The sequence below is a fragment of the Haliaeetus leucocephalus genome, unplaced genomic scaffold, assembly GCF_000737465.1.
Source record: "Haliaeetus leucocephalus isolate CR32 unplaced genomic scaffold, Haliaeetus_leucocephalus-4.0 Scaffold193, whole genome shotgun sequence".
NCBI classification, from domain to species: Eukaryota; Metazoa; Chordata; class Aves; order Accipitriformes; family Accipitridae; genus Haliaeetus; species Haliaeetus leucocephalus.
The window spans coordinates 928,516-951,443 of record NW_010972629.1 but is presented as its reverse complement, the minus strand read 5'-3'; the positions used below and the strand labels follow the sequence as shown (position 1 = coordinate 951,443).

The following is a 22,928-nucleotide window of genomic DNA, read 5'->3' as shown; positions in this document are numbered from 1 at the left end:
CACAGCTCCGGGGGCGGCGGTGGCTGCCACAGCACCGGTGGCAGCGGTGGCTGTCACAGCTCTGGCAGCAGTGGCAGCTGCCACCGCAGCAGTGGCTCCAGCTGCCACGGGAAGCCACAGGTCCAGTGCCAGCAGCAGCAGCAGCAGCAGCAGCAGGTCTACCAGCTGCCCTCGCAGAAGCTGAAGTGATGGGGTGTTCCGCACACCCCAGCTCCAGCAGCAAAGGCTACACATGGACTAGCTCCCTCCAGCCTCCCCAAAGCTTTGCAAGCCCCGGGAGCTGCCTGGCTGCAAACCCTCTCCTCTGCCCTCCAGGATCATCACTCCCTGGGGAAGGGGCATCCCTTGTGGTTCCCTGCTGCCTCCGCCGGATGCACCAGGCTGTGCTTTGCCCCCACGAGGGGCCCATGAGACAATAAAGCATTAAGTTCCCAAGACCTCTCTTGTGTTGGCATTTCCTTAAACTGCTTGTCCTTATTTTCCATACACACTATAGGGGCACAGCTGGATTAACAAACATGGTTGTGCCATTTGTGCAGATCTGGTTTCTCTCTGAACTCTCTTGATGGTCCGGTGACTGGCCACAGTCAGTGTGGATCATCCCTGAGTGCTCACCAGCTCTACTCTCCTCCACCAGCCGGGATCGCTGGGTACCAGGTGATGGGGAAAGCACAAAAATATCTCCCCATCTGTCCTGGGTTTGGCTGGGATGGAGTTAATTTTCCTCATAGTAGCTGGTATAGTGTTATGGTTTGGATTTAGTATGAGAATAATGTTGATAACACACGGGTGTTTTTAGTGGTTGCTAAGTAGTGTTTATACTAAGTCAAGAATTTCTCAGCTTCTCATGCCCGACCAGCAAGAAGGCTGTAGGAGCACAAGAAGTTGGGAGGGGACACAGCCAGAACAGCTGGCCCAAACTGGCCAAAGGGATATTCCATACCTTGTGACATCATGCCCAGTATATAAACTGGGGTGAGTTGGCCTGCGGGGGGACAGATAGCTGCTCAGGAACTGACTGAGCATCGGTCGGCAAGTGGTGAGCAATTGCATTGTGCATCACTTGTTTTGTATATTCCCATCCTTTTATTATTATTATTGTCATTTTTATTATTATTTTTATTCTTACCATTATTATTATTTTCTTCCTTTCTGTCCCATTAAACTGTCTTTATCTCAACCCATGAGTTTTACTTTTTTTTCAATTCTGTCCCTCATCTCACTGGGTGGGGGGACTGAGCGAGCAGCTGCGTGGTGCTTAGTTGCCAGCTGGGCTTAAACCACGACACCATTCCACAGCATGTCCTGCCTGGGCCCTATACCCAGGGTGTAGCACCGGTTGTGGGTATCCTTGGTGCCCCCAGGCCCCCAGAACTTTGCATTCCTGCCCCATCCCCTTGGGGCTTCCCCACCATGAAAGCTTTTTTTACACAGCTTTGAGCAACCTCCTACCCAAGAAGGCTACTTGTGATCACCAGGCGGCTCATGAAAATCAGGCAGGCATTGTGTTGCACAGTTTTTATTGCTTTTTTATGGTATTACAACCATAGAAGAAGAAAAATAAGCCCCAAAAAAATTCCTTTTGGATATTTACAATGCATAAACATCACAGTTAAGATGGCTGATATATTAACCCCTTCAGATAGGTAACAGCTGAAGGACCGGATCCTGCACTCATTAGCTTGAGAGGAATAAACTACTGCAGAAAACATTCATCCATGTAGTAAAGTGATCATAAAGCAAATCCTTGTCAGAAATTACATGTCTTCCCCTGACTTTCCAAACACTTGCAGATGGGGATATAAATATTACAGGCCTGGTAACTATCTGTAATATTTTTTTCCAGTGAAACTCAGGGTTTCTACCATCCCCCCCTTGCTATTAAAACCTCCTTGTTTTATTGGTTTATTTATCGGGAGCAATGTTCTAACTGAGCATGGCCAAGGAAAGCAGTCATGTTTCCTCATCCTCTGGCCAGTCACTGTTGGTGGCATTTCTTTACGCAGCTCTGTGCAGGTTAATTACGCAAAGACATAGGTAAAAATTTTCCATAAAATAAAAAAATGAGGGCTGGGCTTCCCTTTTTTTAATGGAAAAGAAAGCCAGCATGCTGCCCCGGCTGCATTTATTAGACTGAAACATCCTCATAAGTGTTGAGGTGCATTTTTGGTCCCCCCCCAAACCCATGGGAATTTTGCTGTTGACTTCAAATGAGCTGGAGATGAACTCCCAACCACAGACCTTTAATTTTCCCTGAAGAATTGCCAGTCTTTATTCATTATTACTGTACAGCCTGAGTCAACTAATTGCATGGTTCATTCCGGCCCTATTGTCTAGTGATTTTTCACTTTCTACCCATTAAAAACAAAAGGAGCTCATGGAGGAAGGGGTTGATATGTCAGCCGTTGCTCTGCTGTTGTGTTCCTGAGAAGAAAACAGCAAATCTGTCCCCACCCACCCCACCCCCCAGCCTTCAAGCTGCATTTGCAAAGCACCCCAAAGAGACACCCGTGGAGCATCAGGACAAAACAAGAGACCCAGGGTTATTTTTGCCTCATGGAGGTAATACGTGGAGTGGGGCACTGTCTTCACATCTCCCCTGCCACTGGTGCAAGGGCAGGCGTTGCCTGCACCAGAGGAGTAGAGAGAGCCCAAAAGGTGACCATACCGTGCCCACAGGTTGCTGGTGCCTCTGTCCTTTGCCCCACAGGGCAATTCAGGGATCCTACAGGAAAGGGAAGAAAACCTGTGGGGGAATTCACCCGCAACTGCCCCAAAGCCCTGCTGAGGCTGCCATGTGCCCCCCCCAGCCCCCATTTCCCCACCACCTGCCCTGCAATACCTCTGCTTTGCACTAAGCTTGTGCCCGATAAGCTTGTGCAATTTTGTTGGAGTTGTTAGAGCTGATTAAATACTCTCTGGGTCCCCATGGAGCTGGAGCTCAGCTCCTGGATCCACCTCATCCTCCCTGATGGATCGGGCTTGCTGGGATAACCACAAGGGGTAAAGCAGACCTGGGGAGCCACATACCACCTCAGGGTGACACTGGTCCCAAGGAAGGATCTGTCCCCACCTAATGAGGCAATGCAAATGCTGTCTGGGAGTTTCGCCTACTTGCCACACTCCCTGAGCTCTCACTTACCTGCTCGTCTCTGTGCCCCAGGAGCAGCAGCAGATGCCCTTCAGTACACACAGGGTTTGGCAGAGCCCCTCTCCTTCTTGTTCATGGGCTCGGTGTCCGAATCTGGCAGGCTGGTGATGTATCTGTACTTGCTGGTGGGTGACCTCTGAGAGGACAGGAGCCCATCAGACCTTCCCAAAGGGGCAAGGTGGCGAAGCGAGGGCTGGGTCCCTTTATTGCAAGGGCAGTGCAATGAAAAGGATAGTTGCAGCAGGCAGCGGAGGTTGCACAGAGTCCAATGCTAAGGTTTCATAGCATGGTATTACACCTGGATTTGCCCAGGGAGGAAATGAAGGCACAGCAGGACTAGGCACCCCTTCCTCACCCTGGACCTCCCCTTCCCTGCAGGAAAATGGGGACAGCTGGACCGGGAGGGGTGCACAGGAGCTTTGCTGCCTTGCAATACAAACCCAAGGAAATTGCCCACAATGCTCAACCCCAGGAAAATTAAAGACTGAAGAGATCCGATTCCAACCCTGGGTGTGGGGTGAGTGTTGCAGGACCCCTCATAATCCATGACGACCCCTAAGTACCACCCCAGCACCTTTCCCATCCATCTTTGCAACCTTAAGCCCATACAGTTACCTTGACAGGAGCAAACTCCTGCTGGATCAGCTTCTTGAACTCACTTCTACTGAATGGCTCAGATTTCTTCTCCTTCCTGGCATTGCCCTGGTAACTCTCCATCATGTCAGTGATGGCTTTAATGAGCTTAGACATATCTCCAGTCCTGGAAAGGAGCAAAACTTGAGGACACAGCAAGGAGCAGGGGCAGCTTTGCCCGCAGGAAAACTGCCACGTTCCCTTCCAATAACTCAAAACATATTCAGTTCAGTTTCAGCCTTTCTAAATTTCTTTGCCAAAGGTAAAAAGAAACCTCCCTTTGCTGGATGCTAAAAGCTGGGCTGCCCACCGCCCTGGCTACTCTCGCAACTTTTACCTTAATTCACTTCATCTCTCCACTTTCCCATTCCCTGCTTAAATTAAAAGGACGGGGTTACCTGTAGCCATCTCAGGCACTTGTTGGGTTGAATGAATCAGCTCTTGCAACTAAGGAAAGTGCCGTGTCTACACATGCACTGCACTTGGGGCTGGGCGGAGGCAGTCTGGGCAGCTAGTCCTGTGCTTGTGTCTTTAGTCCCTGCTGCCCCAAGGCCTCCTGGGAAGGATGGGTTGCAAATTGGCCCTGAAAATAGAAAAGCTGATTTCAAGTACAAAAAGAAATGGTGGAGACTCACCCTGCTCACCTGCATCAACCAGCCGACGGGCGCAGATCGGACTGGTGGGAGCAGCTCTGTGCAAGCTCCTTGCAGGCTGCAGGGGAATGGGTGGAGGGTGAGGATTTCTTCCGGTCAATCCTGTTCTCTGGCTGCTTCTCTGCATTGCTGCACTTTCCAGGGAGCCTCCCTCATTATCCCTCCCCGGGGAGGATGTTTACCAGAACACCTGGGAGAGATGTATGTAGGTCAGCGTGCAGCTCTGCTCTCCGTGGGCATTGTTTAGGGACCTGAGGGGGGAGTGCAGGGTTTTGCACAGGGGTTTGCACTGGAGACATCTCCTTGGATCAAAAAAAAAAGCTAACCAGATGTTCTCTTCATATATGAAAGTTTGCATTTAGCTTCCCCAAAAAGGTTTTTTTTCCTATACAGCCAAGGTCATTTGTGAGTTCGTGGGGCTTTGCAATGCCAAAGCTTTAAAAATGTCAGAGACAAAAAAACTTCCTGCAGAAAACATGGTTTTAATCTAATTTTTGAGGCTGTCCCTTATGTCTCATGTGGGCTGCCACTGGGCCTAGACTACATTCACATTTGCCAAGCTTGGACAACAGCAGCAGAGCTGTTGTTTCTTCCGCAAGAAAGGAGAAAGAGCACCAAGCTGCTTTTCAAACAGGGCAGCCTGCTCCAAAGAGTGACACCCCCAGTGAACCCAGACCTCGGTGGCCATGATGAACAGGGTTATGAGCTCCCTCCTGTTGGAGAGTCACTTAATATACATCTCGATGGGACAGGGACAGCCACCACCCACCCCCGCGGTATGGCCTCAGTGCCAGGCTGCATTTCAACCCCAATGGAGCAAACTGAGTTGTGCACAGAGCCAGGCTGCATTTCAGCCCCAATGGAGCACATCAAGCTGTGCATGAGGCCAGGCTGCCCCAGGGGTTCCAGGGGAAGAACAAAGCACAGGGGCTGTGGGGATGCTGCAGCGAGGCAGCCAGGGCAGGATGCCTGGCTCTTGGCCTGTTCTCTGTGTGGTCTCAGAGAAGTCAATGACCCCAGGTTTGCTTACCTGGAAAGGGGGTGTAAAAAGCCCTGCCTGCTATGAAGGGTGTGCCAGCTTTCATTAAGGGCTCAGGCACTGTCCCAAGATTGCCAGATACGGTACGAAGCCAGATGAGATCACACTCTACATCAGCCTTCCCAGGCGGCATTTGCAGGGCCGGGTTCATAGCAGCGTGTTTGGGAGAGGAGGGGTTGCTGGAGCCAACGTGTGCCACCCACGTACCACTGCTGACACCGCCAGCACAGCACAAGACATCTCTGCAATTAAGTGGGTTGTAAATGAGATGCAGACCATGGTCTAGAGCTAAATTTTACCCTGGCACAGTGAGGCAAGAGGCAGCAAGTCACTGCAGGCCCTCTGCAGCAAGGGCTGCCCAGCACACGGATGCTTTTGGTGGAAGCCAGATCAGCCCAGGGGCTGCTGTCACAGCTTATGGTCCCCTGGAGCTGGAGCTTTTGGGAGAGCCCCAGCCCTGGGGGACTTGCTTCAAGACTATATTGGGGATGGCCAGGCAACTGGGCACAGACAGCAGCACAATTTACTCTGCAACTTTTTGGGGCGCAGCCTTGCCAGGTTGCTTAGCACAAACTCCACAGAGAAACCAACATCCCCACAACATTTCTCCCGCGAGCTGGAGCGCCTGCTGCTCCCAGCCATGCCCTTGATGAAGACGCAGCCAAAGGAGTGTTTTCTCATGGGCTGGAGTCATGCCGATGGCCAAGTGCTCAGGGTTTAAGGCTTTATGTTGGCGGATCCCCACCTCTGTATGAACTATCTTGGATGAGCATCTCTCTGCCACGGGGATGGTGCATGTGGGAAGGACCCCAGGACCGGGGATGCTGCGGGGTGGCCAGGCATGGCCGTGCGGAAGCCACTGCACCAGGCAGGAAGCACTTGTGGAGGAGGATGGGAGGGCAACACATGGCAATGGCACCTACAACCACTGTACTCCTCCCTCCACCACTGCCGTTCCGATTAGCACATGTTCCCCCCGGGGAATGAGGGGAATTAGGAGGAAAATTGCTCTGAATCACTCTGAGCCAGTCCCTTCTGCCAGCTACTCCCTCCGAGCCTGCTGCTACTACGGTGCCATCCTGTGGCAGCACATCCTCATCCACAGCAGCGTCAGGCTGGCTTTGCTGGGCTCCAGGCATGGGTTTGCCCATGACGACGGGTCAGCTCCTGGCCACATGCCTCACCGACACCCCAGGACCGACCAGTTTTACCTCATGGTGGCTCATCCCTATTGGCCTGTCTAGACTGATAACAAACGCAACGCGCACAGTGCATCAAAGTCCCCAGTTGCCACAGCACTGGGCATTGCACAACCCTTCCTGTGTCAGCCACTGGGCCACTGACTCCGCTTGGAGGGGGCTGTGGGGTGTGAAGGGGGTCTGCAGCAGGTGGAGGAGGTCAACAGTGGGTGGAGGGGGTCCGTGGTGGGCAGGGGGACCAGGCAGGATGGGGATGCTGGGGCTGGGCTAGGTCGCAGCTGGGAGTCACAGCTCAGCCCCAGTTGGATTACATCCCCTCATTGCAGAGCTGTTCATAAAGCCCAGCCCTGGAGACTTTAGCCCTTTTTCTCCAGTCTGGGAGCTTTGGGAGGGGGTCAGCAGTGTGAGGAGCTGGCAGGGCCACCCCAAACCTATTTTGGTGGGACAGGACAGGATGGCAGTTGGGGAAGACATAGTCCTTAGGCAGGGGCTAGGCTGGGACCCCTGGCAGGGTACAAATGCGAGCTGATGGCATTGCACCCCACTTGGGCAAAGCTCAGGGAGAGGGATGTGGGGTACAAGCCCCCCCAAACAGGGAAAGGAGGAGGATTTAGTATTTATCTGCATCCACCACTTGCCTGATGCTTTGAGCTGTACACTGGAGGAACCACAGTGCTTCTCCCTTCTCCTTCTCCCCATAGGACACAGGTAAGAAGAATTGATGTGGTAGTGTTGAGAAAGAAAGGAGCCCTTACCAGCAAAACTGTGTGGTGGCTTCAGCAGGGGCGTGCGAGAGAGGAATTTTGGGTGTTTGCAAATCAGTGCATGTTTTTGTTTCTGACACATAAATCAGTATAATCCTACTTATTGTAAAGAGCACTGGTGGGGTCGAAGTATGGGATGTGATGAACAGGGGAGTCACAGGATGGGGCTCTGCCTGCGATTGATGGGCTCAGCCGCTGTGTCCCTGAGGTGCAATCCTGGGGAGCTGGGCAGGACCATGGGCTCCCCATGTTGCTCTGGGGGTGGTGGCCACCCCAACAGCCTCGGTGGCACATGCCACCAGGTGGCAGCAGGAGCCTGGTCCTCAGCTTGCAGAGGTCGAATCCTGCCTTATAACCTGGGGGTGAAGGCAGGTGGGGCTGGGAGCTGACCCCCTCCCCTCGCCCCTGCTTCGTGCTGCTGGTGAAGTGCTCCTGGGGCAGCAAGGCTGGAGGAACCCAGGTGCCATCCCCAAACAGGCAGCATGGCTGTGGGCAGCAGAGCACCTTGCCCATCAGACTGAGCGAGCAATTCTTCTGCAGCACAGGATACAGCGCAGTTGGGGTGTATCCAACTGTTGTGGTTTAACCCCAGCCAGCAACTAAGCACCACGCAGCCGCTCACTCACTCCCCCCCATCCAGTGGGATGGGGGAGAAAATCGGGAAAAAGAAGTAAAACTCGTGGGTTGAGATAAGAATGGTTTAATAGAACAGAAAAGAAGAAACTAATAATGATAACACTAATAAAATGACAACAGCAATAATGAAAGGATTGGAATGTACAAATTATGCGCAGTGCAATTGCTCACCACCCACCAACCAACACCCAGCTAGTCCCCGAGCGGCGATTCCCTGCCCCCACTTCCCCGTTCCTATACTAGATGGGACGTCCCATGGTATGGAATACACCGTTGGCCAGTTTGGGTCAGGTGCCCTGGCTATGTCTTGTGCCAGCTTCTTGTGCCCCTCCAGCTTTCTCACTGTCTGGGCATGAGAAGCTGAAAAATCCTTGACTTTAGTCTAAACACTACTTAGCAACAACTGAAAACATCAGTGTTATCAACATTCTTCACATACTGAACTCAAAACATAGCACTGTACCAGCTACTAGGAAGACAGTTAACTCTATCCCAGCTGAAACCAGGACACCAACACCTTCTTACTTGTGATGCTTTTGTGACCCCTCTGTTCAGGGAGCTGTGAGCTCTGTTGGGATGAAAGGATGTGTATAGATTTGGAGACCACTCTGCTGTTACGGGAGGACCCACTGATAGCTTTTTCTTGCTTGTAGCCCTGTGTTGGTATCTGGGTCCTGCTGTGCTCAGGGTGTGTGGTGGCTCACTCTTTGCCACCTCCGGTGCGATGGTCCAACAGCCCCAGCAGGTGACACAAAAGGAGTCCTGCACCCTGGGTTTCGGGGGAGCGTAAAGTCCCGCTGTGTTGGCAAATATCCTGTTGCATCAGCACCGTGAGCTTCAAAGCTGGTTGCTGCCTGGATCCTGGGGGAAGGTCCCAGGGTGGTTTGTGGGTGCCCCCAGCACCAAGATTTGTGTGCTTGGCCCCTGCACAGGGAGACCCCTCTGCTGCAAAGAACAGAAGGGCTGACCATTGACCAGCAGAGTGCTGAGCTCCTGAAGAGCTGATCTGCTGCAAATGGGACCTGAACCACCCTTGTCCTGAAAGCTGGGCATGTCCTTATGGGCCAGCCCTGGGGACAGCTTGGTTCTTGGAGGTAATCTGCTACTGCCCCAGCAGGATGATGGCAATGAACCAGCTCCACTCTATCCCTTGGGTATGGGCCTCTTACCTGCTCGAGAGACCCTAAACTGCTGTAGGATGGGGTGCATGACCCATTTTGGGGTGCAGGATTGAGTGCTGGGTGCAGGATCGGGCTCCAGAAGGGACCTGCCACCCTGTGCAGGCTTGGGCAGAGCTGAGTGGACTCTGGTCCCTGCAGCGGATTTTACCTTGTAAGAAGGTGTTTGACACTTCAGATGTCAAAATTGACTCCAAAGGAAGCTGAAGCAACCGAGCCAGCAGTGGTGAAGCAAACTTGTGGCAGTCTTGTGTTAACCAGAGGGCTTGCTTCAGTGCGCTGGATTGGGGAAACTTGTGGCAGGTTCCTTCACAGAGCAGGGGGATTTCAGGGCTTTGACTCACCCTTAGGAAATCACAACTGTTCCTTTTTTCCCCCCTCTAAAAGGCATTTGCAAATCAGTAGCCAGGTTCTAAGTATGCATGAAAGGAGGCTGCTCAGCAGCATCATAGGCATTTCCAGCCACCCACTCTGGAAAGCAGCTATTAATAACCGACACCTCCTCAGTGCAAACATGGGATGCTCTGAGTGAGGAGTTGGGATTGTTCTCAGGTCTTCTCCACACGAAACCCAGTGGCCAGACCTCACTGCTGGCTGTAGCATTAAAACTAAATGCATCCACCCCCAGCCCCCTTCCAGCCCCATGTCAGGGCTCTGCAGAGCAGAAGTGCCTAAAAAGCATGCTCATCCAGAAAAGAGTGCTCATCCATCCCCATCCTTTCTTCCAGCTATTGCCTACCACCACAGGTCAGTCCTAGGAGACGTGCAGAGTGTTTTCAGGCCAAAATGTTGGGGGTTTTTCTAGTTGGAAATGCAAAGGCATGTCAAATTATACTGCCTTCCCTCACCTATGGAGCACATTACAATATGAGTATTGTGAGCACCCACTGCAGTGAACCCTGCTCTCCCCAGGCATTCACCTTGCCCCTGAGAACCTGCAGCTTGTCTCCAAGGTGGATTTGCCTGGTTTAAAGTCATGCTGGGAGAGAGAGCAAGGGGCAGGACTTGCCTTGAGGAAAACCCGTGAAGACACACAAAAGAGTTTTGACAGCCTCAGGGCAAATCTTTATTTGGCAGCAAAACCATCAAACTTGAAGGAAGGAAAAGAGGGAGGTGGGTGGAGAGGGATGGAGAGGAGAAAGCCAGGGGCTGCAAGCACTGCATGGGTGCCTTTGGCCTGGGACCACAGCCCACCTCAGTGGTGGTGTTGGTGCTGGTGTTTGTGTTGCTGCTGCTGGTCCTCAACATCATGGAGGTGTTCGTGAGTGGCAATGGTAACACGGACAATCAGCAACATCACCTCGCAGAAGCTGATCTGTGCATCCTTGTTGATGTCAAGGTCCTTCATGATTTCATCAATGGTGGCCTTGTTTTTCACATGCTGCAAAGGAAGGGACAGGGTGAGGGCAAAGTCCTGTCATCCACGGCTCAAGCCTCTCCCCGGCCTCACTGGGACCCTCATGTGTGCCAGGTCCCCAATGGCCAGGTGCTATGAGTGATTTCATCCCTGTGTCATCATCACCAATTGCTTTGGGTACAGCAATGATTCACCTGCAGCAATAAAGCAATCAGAGGGCAACAAGCTAGCATCACTGCAAGGACACCATGCAGTGTGGAGACCGATGAAGGCAGCAGTGTTAGGTCAGCCACAAACCTCTCCTTTAGTGTGTTGGATTAAAAATGCTTTACTTTCTGCTTTAGCAATGTGAGTTACAAAAAAAAAAAAAAATTTTACTTTTTGGCTGATATTTCTGACATCATTGCTCCTAGATGGCAAAGGAACTCTCAGGCAATATGACCCTGATTTTTTTAGGTAAGGTGATGAGGTTAAATAGCTGGCTGCAGGTTCACTCAGACCTGTATGGGTTTCCTTCATCTGTCTACAGAGCATGTTTGGAAAGTGGCAGTCAGACAGGGAGAGTCTGGGCAGGTGTTGGGGCAGGAGAGCAGAGTAGGAAGGGGGTGAATCCAGGTCCCAGATATATTCAGGCAATGGGGTCCAGCCCAGCTACCTCCCCATGTGGGCCACAAGAAACCCTGCTTTGACTCCACTCACCTTGAGATAGTTCACAAGCTGCTTCTCAATCAGGAGCTTCAGCTCCTTCTTGGTCAGGGTGTCTCTGTCCCCTTCCCGCCTTGAGTACTGGTGGAAGACATCAATGATGACATCCATGGCCTTCTCCAGCTCAGAGAGCGGTTCCTGGATCTGGGAGGTCTGAAGAGAAACCATTACACTGTATAATGTCAGGAGCCACAATAGATGAGCAAGTCTGATGTAAACCAGTGAGGCTCTGCTACAGCCACCTGCTTCACACCAGATGAGGATGCAGTCTGGTTTCGTTCGGTCATTCTTTTTGGGGATATATTTGAGCTGTTTGTTTTGAGTTTTCTCTTATCTACAAGCCAAAGGAGACTGAAGGGTATTGCAGACTTTGCCTGCTTCTGCTCTGGGATGTGCAACTACAGATAATAACTGAGAGTTGATTTCCTTCCCCTCCAAATGTGCCTTCTGTAAGTCAGGCACTGTTGGAGCAAGGCTCCCAAAATAGCTGGTGGCACTGCAAAAACCTCTGTAGAGATACAGAGTATGAGATCTGATGTCCAGAAGCCCCTTCAGTGGTTGGACTGTGCTGTGAGGAACCTCTTCCAGGAGGAGACATCTCTCCTTGTGGGTTGTGCTCAGGTGAGCCCGAGTGGAGATGGTTATCCTCTGCCAGCAGCTGATGGCAGCTCACATGGTGAGGAGAGGCTCCCTAAGGGTTCTTGCACCTCCAATGGCCCAGCCAGCACCTGGAAAAGAACATGAAGACCTTAAATGCCCATATCACATTAGACTTGCCTTGCTCATCTTGACAAAGTAGTGAGATCCCCTCAGGCTGGAGCAGGGCTGGTCCCAAGCACGGCATCTCTTATAGCCTGACCATCCGCCTGTGCCCCTCCACCTGTTGTGAAATGTCTGTTTCACCCAATTCCAGTCCATCTTCATTACATACTTGTACATTGCTTAAGGCTCCAGGGTAGTTCCTTAAAAGGGGTGTCTGTGGCTTTTCCCGTAAGGTCGGTGTGTCATGTACTCTGACTGGGTGGCAGGAGGTGGTCAGGGCATAGCTGTGTCCCTGCAGCTGGGTCCCCTTCACCCCCTCCACCTGGCAATTGGGGCTGAAATTCTCCAGCTCTCAGTGGAAGTCCATTCCCTTTGCTGCTTCAGTTTCACCCGGTTTACTCTCATTTATAGAGATGTCTTCATGCTGCAAGACAAAGGGGACCCACAGCATCATGCCTGCCCTTCTCCAATGAGCCAACACTGCTTGGCCCTGTAGCATCCCCACCCTTGCAGACCTGGTGCACACAAGCACTGCATGGCCCAGTGCACCCAAAGGCATCCCATTGTGTAATTGCTTCACGCAGCCCAGCACTGACAGCGTGGCCAGGGTTGCCTTCATGACACAGGGACAGAGCTGGTGCTGAGGGCAGTGCCGCAGTGCTGGGGGACCATCCCCTGCCTGCAGCAAGCAGCTTTTTATGGAAGACAAATAATACAGGGTGGGTTCCCAACCTGGCAGGGCTCCCAGAACTTCATTTCATCTCCTCAGGTTAGTAACAGCCAATGCCAAGGGTGGTTTCTCCCCACCCAAGGTATGCTCTGAGCTGGGGAGACCAGGTGTGGCTGAAAGGTGTGGTTTTAATTTTTAGGACTGTATCCTCACTTTGTTGCTGCTTTTTTTTGTTGTTTCTCAGTGTTGCAGAGAGCCAGCACAGGTGCTTTGCCTCAGAGCAGCTAAGATGAGGAGCAAAACAAGATTGTCCAGTGCTTCTTCATTAAAATGCTCTGCCTGCTGATTCAGCTGACTTGTTTGGGGGTTTGTTTAACCTGCCAAACATGACACTAATCTCAGACACAAAGTGGAGGCCAAAACATGGCCATGGACAGGCCTGGGGCAAGCTCCAGGACCTCCAGATGAGCTGACATGGAGCAGCACTGTGCAGGCAGCTGCTCGGGGATGCAGCCCCAGTCCACACACAGTGGCCACTGGGACTCCTGCCCTCACTGGTGGGGGTGCACTGCATTTCACAACAGGAGTGCTTTGATGCACAAAACAGCTGGAGAAAGGCTGGAGCATTTCACAACAGGGTGTCAGGGACCATCTGCTCAGTTGCAGAATTTTGCAGCAATTTCAGGAAACCATACTTTTGGTCATTTTATCATCCTGGAGGTGGGGAAGAGCAAGGATGGGTTACAAGGTGTGGGTTGTGGCCAGGGATTTCAAAAAGAGGGATGTGGCTAGGACCCTCAGATGTGCCCACCAGGCAGCAGGGATGAGACCCCAGGTATTTCATTTTTAAATGCCAGTGCAATCACTAAAGTGACCAGGGAGCCTGTGTATTGCTTAGGGTCACAGGAACATGTGCTAGTACAACTTTTAGCCTGGCTCTGCAGGTCTCCTTGCAGAGGGAGCCTCCCTGTCCAGCTGTGCTTGTAAGCCATGCCAAAGTGGCTGCAGCAAGCTGCAATCCTGGCCCCAAGGCCACTGCGATTGAGCAAGCCCCTGCTTGCTGGAGCTGCAGAGGCGAAGGAGTGGGAAGCAGGTATCAGGTGGCACGCAAGCAGCCCAATAGCCATGGCAAGCAAAAGGTCTGGTTTGAGGTTGGTTGTGCCCTGAGGACCTGAGCCCTGGCAGGGCACCCCATGCTTGACAATGGTTGCAAAACTCTTTCAAAATACATGTTTACAGGCAAGTGGCTGACTGATGCGGGAAGAGGGCATGGCAGGGTTTGTCACTATGCGGTTTGCTGTGTTTCACAGCAGGTTTTAGTCCAGATCAGGACAGAACATATGTTCTGGTTGCAAGATGTGGTTTTAGCTTGCGGGAGCCAGGGGACAAACTCTGAGCCCTAGCTCCTGACCACCTTTGAGCATCATCAGACCAGCGATGCTCCAGCTGCCACCTGGCAGGAGCAGCCACCATGGGAGCTGGGGCAGCCTAGAGGTTTTCCCATCCCGGAGCCACAAGGGTAAGGATTTCCCAGTCCTTTAGCTTGAGCCAAAAAGCATTCACATATGTCTTAGCCATATCAAACAGCTATAAACTCAGCTGCTTGGCAGGCACCACCTTGGTCCAGCCCAAAGGGAGCTGAGCCCCAGCTCTGCTGCCTGCCCAGGCACAGCACAACTGCTGCAGGGTGCTGGACCCTTTCTAAGCCCTCGTGTAGCTCTGGCAGATTGCAGGGCTGGATCTGGCCATTGCACTTGACCTTCCTGCTTGTGCTGCAACATGCAAAATGTTGCTCTTGCTTGTGCTGGGGCACCTACCTGCTCAGCCTCATGGGGAGGTGGTACCTGAGCGTTTGGTAAAGAGCTGCATTACAGTCTATTTAGTACCCAGAAACAGTTTGTTGGTGCTGAAAGACATCTCCCAGATGGCTCAGCCAGGGACAAGATCTTTGCGCCCTGCTGGAGCCCATCAGGGTTTTGGTGAGAATATTTTACTGGTGGAAAACTCTGAGATGGAAACCATCTGGGCTTTTCACCTTGGCTGGGTAGCAAGTGATTCAGCAGGGCTGGGAGGGAGCACTTCAGATGACTTGTCTGCATGGGAAATATCTGAAATTTGAGTTTTCATTGGGATTTAGGGATAAAATTTTAAATCTCAGAATTTCCCACAAGCTAGAAGCTATATATATAGACAGGGAAAAAAATACACATGGAAGTTACTAAGAGCACCCTGGCTTGTTCTTGTGGTAAAGGCTGTGTTCTGTTGTGAACTGCTGTTGTCATGGGTATTAATGCATTTTTTCCTGCTCACAGGTGATTCTGCATCCAGAGAACACACTTGGCATGGCCAAGGTGAAGAAGCTGGATGAGGATGGGCAAAATAGGAAGTGCTTCCCCAAGCTAAGCTGGCTCAGCTCTTCCCAGTCTATGCAGAAAAATTCCTCTGACAGGGAAAACATCTAATACAACTGCAATACATTGCAGTTGATGGCAATGCCTTGCGTTGGTCTTCTGGTCATTAATACCTTCCAAGCCCATCAGTCCAGCCCTCTCAGCTTGGACCAGACACTGAGCAATACAGCTCTCTCCCACTCACCACATCTCGATCATAAGCCTCTTCCTTTTGGGGTTTTTGGGGTGCCTCATTTAGGCAAGCCTTTATCCCACAGCTCCAGCAGGACCATGCATTTGCTGCAGCTGGTGCCCACCCTCCCCATCCATAAGATGGGATAGGAAGGACTCAGTGAACTTCAAGTGATGCTTTATTGTCTCACAAGCATGACTGATCCAAGCAGACAGAAAGCAGCCAGAGCACAATTCCTACAAGCAACCCCTTCTGAGTTTTACATGGGTCGTGCACTGAGACTCAATCCTTGTCTGGTATACAGCGGTCATCCCGGTGGATGATGCGATGGGCATCATCGGTCAGCTTGGCCAAGACGATGGTGAACTCCTCAAAAGTCAGCTCACTGTCCTTATTTAAGTCTGTCTCTTCAAAGAGTTTCCTCAGGTATTCATGTTTGTTCCTGCCCTGAAATTGGGGGACAGGACATGTGTTAGCATGGCTCCTCCCTGGGCTGCACACCCACTGGTGGATACCGAGACAGTTTTATTCTTGCATGCCCTGGGAAATGTTTGGAAGCCACAGGATCATTGTGACCCTCTCCTACCTTGCAGTCAGCCCCTAGTTAAAACCCCAGGTGGATAGGCTCTTGTCCCAAGCTCCTTTGGCTGCTCCATACCCCTGCAGTGGCAGGAGGGATGAGCACGGGTGGCCCCACAGTACATGAACAAGCTGGGTCTGATCACAGAAACCCACTCTGTGAACCACAGCCATGGTGGGGTCTGCACCCTATTCCCACAGGAACATCCAACCTCAGCCTCATCCCTGCCACAACCCCTCCAGGGAACACAAAACAGCTCCTGAGGCACTCACGCAAGCTTGTAGGAAGGTCGGTGCCTGCTCAGTCAGCAGTGTCCTGAAGTCATTGAAGTTGAGGAGATCAAGCTGGCCCTCCCGGATGCTGTAACGGTGGTAGACATCCACAATGGTTTTCAGGGCCATCTCCAGTGTGCAGTTTCCAGGGAACTGCTGAGTCTCAGGAAGGGTGGCTGTGCACTGGGTGCTTGCAGACATGGCTGAGCTCTTGAGGTTCCTACAGAAACTGCAAGGAGAAACCTCAAAGCCATGAGATACATCAAAAACCAGGCACCCCACACCATGCTCTTGGCCCCCACCCCAGGCACCCCAAAGAGGGGTTGCATGGCACCTCCCCAGCCTAACAGCAGATCTGTACCAGGAGCCTCATCTCACCAGGGCTGAGCAAGCCAGTAGCACCCAGCATGCCTGGGAGCAGTTGGTGGCTCCTCGGCGCCAAGCAGGTAATAAGTGGTTTTAGGAATATCACTGTTTTACAGCATTGTCCAACTGTCTCCAATTTTATCTTCACCCAAGAAGCAGCTTGTTCCTACTGACCCGGAGGCATTTGTCAGGTAAGTTAGACAAACCCATTAGGCTGTAGTCACGTATCTGTACCATGCCACTGACAGCAAGGATGGCTTTAAGTCAGGGAGCACAGTTCAGGTATGGGCTCCATTGCAGCCTCTCCCTGACCTCCTCCTCTCTCTGTGAATCTCCATCTCCTCTTTGGGTGGGAAACCCTTTTCACTGCAGACATTGAGCACAGAAACCCTGTCCTCTGGTGGGTGCCACCATGCAGGTGACACCCGCAAAGGGCTCTCTCCTTGCCAGTGAAAACAATTACAGCTCCACTAAAGATGGCACAGAAATGCCCTTAATTTATACTTGTATTGCCATCAAAACCAGCCTCCTACCCTGCCCCAGGTAGAAAGCATTACCCTGGAATAAAACAGGCATAGGGCATGAAGTGCCATATTCAAAATCGCTTCTCCCTCATCTTATTTCCTGCAAGAACCATTGCAGTGTTACTTACCCTTGTCTCCAAGGAAGGTTTGCAGATGATGGGTCTGTTGCAGTGATCCAAGAGCCTGGGCAGCCCTTTTATACATGTCTGAGATCCTCTTTCATCAGAGATGCTGACACACCTGCTGCAAGCAAGAGCTTGAGTTAGGATTTCCCGTACCTGGAAATTGCAAGGTGGGAACTTCTGAACCCCTCCCCATCTCATACCTCTGCACATAGTTCCCGGTTACACCCACCGGGCTTTGGAAATGCTGCCCTTCCACCCCACCATCACCTCTGACAGGGCTGAGCTGCTTGCATGCTGGGCAAAGAATGGGAAAAATACTGGATGTACCATCATACCTCAACGTGAGCATAAAGGGCAGGTCCGTCTTGGCAGAAATTGCCAAAACTTTGCAAGTTCTGCAATGTGCTGAAAATTTTATGCGCTCTCATGTCAATGTAGAATAAAGATGGGCTGTTTCAGAGAGATGTGGATAACTTTGTCCATTGTTTTTAATGTGATCTCTCTGTTTTCTATAATACTAACTGGTTGAACACTAACAAAGGTGAAGGCAGCATCTACCTTTTAAGAAACTGTTTTCCAGGGTATTTTCCATTACTTTCTATTTTCATGTCACTTGTACCAGACCTTTCCTCTTGCTCCAGAAACTTTGTGGAGGAAACTGGGCATAAAACAAGAAGAAAATCTGAGGTCAGAGTCTTTACTGGCTGGAGCATTAACTAGCAAGTGTTTTGCAACAGTCACCTCTGTGCCACCCATCTTGCATTAGCAGAACAGGTACTAGAAGAATGAAGAGACTATAAAAAGATGTAAAAATAAGACAATAGATTCCAGGAAGAGGGTAGGAACAGAAAAACAAAAGGGTAACCATTCCTGTTTGAGTATGCTTCTTGCATGTCCCAGGGGCAGTATCAAGAACTGTTGCATGAGTTTTATTCTGGTATCCCTGACTCACTTTATTGCTTTTTTTGTTTTCCTGCTCTACTCATCAGGGGCTGTCAACAGTCCAAAACTGCATCCTCATTCCCCAGCTGGCCTCGCAAAGCATCAGCCAAGACTGGTTTTTGCCCTGTGCACTTGCATAGTCCCCACGCAGACAGACCTGTGGGCTCTGAATTCCCATCTTTCACAGCTATGTTCCCCAAAACCTGCAGGGGAGGCAGCTCCCAGTGCCCAGCCCCATGAGGGGAGTGATGCACAACTGACAACCTGGGTGCCCTGGCAGGACAGTGAATAAAGTCTGCCTCTGAGGGACAAAGCCTCCTCACCAGTAGCAACATTGTGGAGCTAGAAAGTGATCACCTGTGTCATCAATTGCAAATAACCATGCAATAGCCCCATGCTTCCTTTTGTGGCTCGGTTTCACATGTGACAGGCTTCTGATTTCAGCTGATGTTGGAAATGTCAGAGCCTCCTGAACCTGAGAGTTTCCCACTCAGTGCAGTTGCTGGCAGATAAAGGAGCTCTTTTCTGCTCATGTATCTGCTCCCCAGGAGCCTGCAGTGGCTTGTAGATGTGCTGTGACCTGGGGTGCTGTTGCCTCACGCTAACAAAAACATCCAACTTCATTGTGCAGAGTTAACACCAGCTCTCCAGAGCCCCTCAGCCTCATTCTTTGCTGTGTCAGGGCTTGCAAGATAAGTGCTGGTTGCTTTGTGGGTTGCAAAAGCATTGCACGTACCCCCAGGATGCTGCACCCCCAGGTCCAGAGCAGGGTCTTGGCAGTCACCTGGGGAAGCAGCCCCCAACTGTGCTTCACCCTGGCATGTCCTGGAGCTGGTGCGAAGACGGGCCAGGAGAACCAGGGCTCAGGACGCTCTTGTGCAGCCACTGGCTGCCCCTTCCCAGCAATCTCCCCAGTGTCATGAGGTGCTACACACCCCACCATCCACTGAGGTGAAGGGTGCTGGGGCCAACCACCCTGTGCAGGGAACCCACTGAGCCTTGGGAAGGCAGTGGGAGCGTGCCAGGGTCTGATATGCTTCAGGACGGGGAGCCTGCACAGCCTGTGCTGCTCAGCTGCGACCCAGTAGCCTTGTTGTCCTGGATCCCTGCTCTGCAGGGAGCAGGGTCCCCCCATGCCACCTTTCCTTTCCCATTGCTTCTCCCGTTCAATAGACATTTAACTCCCCCCACACGCTAGATGCATATTGCATCCTCCCTGGAGACGACAGGACACGTAATACAGCTGCATTTGGTGCTTGAAGAAAAAAATTTTATTTCAATGCCATAGGCAGAAGCAGACAGCAAAGCTTTGGTTACAGGTTTGTCTGTGTTTGCGGACAAACAGAAGGGATGATGCTGCTGGAAGAGCACAATCCCGTGGGCACAGTCACCCTGGGAACTGCTTCACTTGTGGGAACTATGGCCGTGGTCCTGGCCGTGACTGTCATCTGGATGCTGGTCGTGGCCGCTGTGACACTGGTGGGACCTATTGTGGGCATCAATGACTACGAGATTCAGCGTGGTCAGGAACTCAGTGAACTTCAGGCGTCCGTCATGGTTGTGGTCTGCTCTAGCAAAGAGCTTGCTTATATAGTCATCGATGGACGTGTTAGGCTGCAGCAGGACAAACATGAAAAAGAGTCAGCCTGAAGCACAGCAGGGTTCAGGGTCACCCTGAAAGCCCGCAGCTACAGCACAAGGCTCACCCAGCAAGGATTGCACAGTTTCAGGAAAATCCTAGAAAAGCTTTCCCTCCCCTTTGGGAGGCTCTCAACCACCCACACACCCCAAGGAGGCCACCCCTTCTGCAAGCTCTCACCAGCATTAGGAGAGCTGGGCCATGCTCGGCTCTTACCGGCACAGTGTTGTAGAGGAAGGGTTTGGCGGTCTCCTTCAGCAGCTTCGAGAACTCAGCCTTGCTCAGGTAGTCATCTATGGGGCACTTCATGGCATACTGGTGGTAGATGTTGATGGCACACTCCAAGGCGAGCTCCAGGTCGGTTTTCATCTTGCTAGGAAGGGACAGGCAGCAAAACATTTAAACCCCATCAGAGGAGAAGGACTGCCCTCTCCTCCGGGAGCCCCAGCCAGGCTTTGGCTGCCTGGCATGGTCGGGCTCATCCCCATGGCACTTCCAGCAGCCTGAGGCCTGAAACCACTGTTCGGCAAGGACCTACTTACCTATGAGCAGTGCTGGGGCTGACTTCTGCAGATGGCGGTCCACGGGAGGAGAGGAGCAGTGACAGCACAGTGGAGGCAAGGTGTCTTTTATACTGTCCCTGAGCTAAGATTTGTGACAGCCTCAAATTTCCTTCAGGGCAATAACCCTGGGAATTGTGCAAGGCTACGCAGCACGCCCAGGTGGCGATTTCTTGCCTGACTCCAGGAACTGGCTGCTCCCACTGTTGACGAGGGAGGGGACACACCAAACTCGTTAGGGCAAAACAAGGAAACACCAAAAGAGACATTTGCAGGGAGCCAGCATTGTAGGTCAGTGATGGTGCAGGGGCTTTCCCAGGAGCTGGGACACTCATGCGGAATTTGGGGGTCTTCGCAGAGATGATGGAAAAGGAATTTTTCAAGATCACATGAAAGGTGCTGGGTGACGGTTTCCAGTGGGATGATGCTGGTTTTTCCCAATGGTACATGTGGTTCATCAGTCCTGTATCTGCCCTGACGATGTTGAATTTCACTGGAGGTGTGCTGCATGGGTGCTGGGGGATGGCCAAAGCATCTCACCCCCCAGACACCTCTTCAAAATCATGAGCAGCATTCCTCCTGAATCATTTCTTAATGGCTAGCCAGGAAGCCAAGAAAGACATTACAAATCTGGGCATGCCAGCATGCCGGAAACCTGCCTGCCAGTCTTAGGAGGTGGTGTTTCCCGGCAGCTGTAATTGCTTCCTGACGATAACCGAGGTCTTTGGCAATCGCTGCATATTCCCAGTTGTTGGGGGTATGCTGCCACATGGATGACCCCATGGTGTTCCCATGGCCTGGCACGGGCTGCTAAACTCTGCATGTCTTGGGGGGAAAGACAGTCGGGGGGGCTGGTGAGGAGCTTGTGCCCAAGAACGCCCAAGCCCTTCACCACAAGTCTGTTCTTGGTGGGACTGGCACAGCAAAAAGCCTATGCTAGCCATTAAGGCTTTTAGGAGATGGGAAGGACAGTGGTGGTGAAACATCTCCCCATCAGCCTCTTAATCCAGGAGCATGAGGAACTGGTGCCAGAAAAAGCCTGAATTGCAAAAGAGTGAAACAAAGAAACTGATTGTATGATGGAGGGAGATGGGCACGTCCTCCCCAGGAAGGGGAGCCACACATGGTTGATCAGTGGGACACGAGTGCACTGTCAGCAAGACGTGATGGGACACACATGGGCAGGCATGAATGCCTGTGCCACATGGGGAGGTGGGAGGAGACACGCATGCGCCGTGGGTCCTCATGCTGCCATTTGCTACCCAACCTGCCACGGAAGCCACGTGCCCACGCACCAGATGCGCCCAGCACATGCCCTGCCTTGGGGCCTGGCTGCTGTGCCATGGCAGCCCACGCTCCAGTGCAAGAGCTGCCATGGGTTGTTGGTATCTGCTCTGCAGCCAAGTGCAGCTGCGGGGCTGGGAGTGTTGGTGCCGCAGGGACAGAACCAGTACAGCCCCAAGGGCATGGCAGTAGGGCAGTGACAGGGGTGTGGATGGATGCAGGCAGGCAGGGATGCCTGTGAACAGCATCATGCCAGCTTCAAATATTCACAGATCAGGCATAAAAAGGACCAAGGGCTTGTAGGGGTTGTCCCTTTCACCTGCCTCTGGGATGCAGGTGCGGTACAGCCACATTCTCAGGTGTTTCACTGAGCCTGGAGGGGTGGATACTTTTTTTTTCCTTCCTAATATTGATGCTCAGGTGAGCATTGGATCTCAGAAGCTGGGGTTTGTGGAATAAGCCCTACACTCTCTGTTTGGGGGAGCAGGGGGATAAGCTTCAAACCCAGTCTCCTGGCAAACCAGCCCTTCAAAGCCAAGGGTGCAGTGCCCAGGCAGAAGAACAGGCAGAGCATCGCCAGCACCCAACAGGATCCATCTGCTGGGACATGATCACTGGGTGCAGCCCCTTGCTGAGTCCCTCCCGTCCACCCCCAGCAAGAGAAAAAACAGTGCCATCCATGAGGTTTTAATTTATTCAAGGTTCAAAAATTACCACAAACACAGCAACAAAACTTTACAATAAGAAATTACAAAAAACTTTACAAAAGGTCCTTAGAAAAGGCCCCTGGGTCCCCTTGCCCCACTGGCTGGCCCAGCTCTACATTTTGCATTCCTTCAGTGCATCATTGTAGATCGTGGCCAGGGCCCTCAGGAAGGTTACGTATTCCTAGAAATTCACTTCCTCATCTTTGTTATGGTCCAGGTCCAGTCCATACCACAGCTGTAGGCAGCACGGGGATGGAGGGGAGCTCAGCAGGCAGCTGGGAGCTGGTCCAGCCTTGGGGCAGGGATTGGGGAGCAACTCGGGCATCGTTCCCTCTCCACCTCAAGGGATGCTCTGCAACCCTCTAGCTTGCCCTGGTGCCAGAAGGGCAGGAGGGGGCAAAGCCGGTCCAGATCCAGCTCAGCGTAGCCCCCAGGGTCTGGCCCCAAAGGAGCAGGGTGCTGACCTGCATCCTCACTGTCATGCCACCCCAGGGTGTTGCATCAGCTGGGGCTGGTGGCTGCAGGGTGTCTCACGGGGCACAGCCCAAACGTGGCTCCCGGCTGCCTCCACACACAGCCTGGGGGCTGGCAGAGAGGGC

The 22,928-nt window shown here is 52.2% G+C and overlaps 3 protein-coding genes across 3 annotated transcripts in view; 1 reads left to right on the top strand and 2 right to left on the bottom strand.

The window, feature by feature from the left end:
* The window catches only part of LOC104830568 (loricrin-like), a 342-nt gene extending 153 nt beyond the window's left edge, over positions 1-189 (top strand). The window contains exon 1 of the mRNA XM_010565593.1: positions 1-189. This exon is cut by the window's left edge and continues 153 nt beyond it. Within this exon, the coding sequence (XP_010563895.1) occupies positions 1-189 (189 nt within the window).
* A 10,103-nt stretch (positions 190-10,292) lies between these two features.
* On the bottom strand, positions 10,293-12,193 carry S100A7 (S100 calcium binding protein A7). Its single transcript, XM_010565591.1, has 3 exons — positions 12,093-12,193; positions 11,310-11,468; positions 10,293-10,634 (listed from the first exon to the last, which is right to left on the bottom strand). The coding sequence occupies exons 1-3, from the start codon at positions 12,099-12,101 to the stop codon at positions 10,449-10,451; spliced, it is 354 nt and encodes a 117-aa protein (XP_010563893.1). The 5' UTR covers positions 12,102-12,193; the 3' UTR covers positions 10,293-10,448.
* Positions 12,194-19,543: 7,350 nt separating this feature from the next.
* Positions 19,544-20,405, bottom strand: LOC104830599 (protein S100-A7-like). The gene is made up of 3 exons (XM_010565627.1): positions 20,321-20,405; positions 19,995-20,151; positions 19,544-19,753 (listed from the first exon to the last, which is right to left on the bottom strand). Exons 2-3 carry the CDS (start codon positions 20,145-20,147, stop codon positions 19,544-19,546), a joined length of 363 nt encoding a protein of 120 aa, XP_010563929.1. The 5' UTR covers positions 20,148-20,151; positions 20,321-20,405.
* Between the last annotated feature and the right edge of the window lie 2,523 nt (positions 20,406-22,928).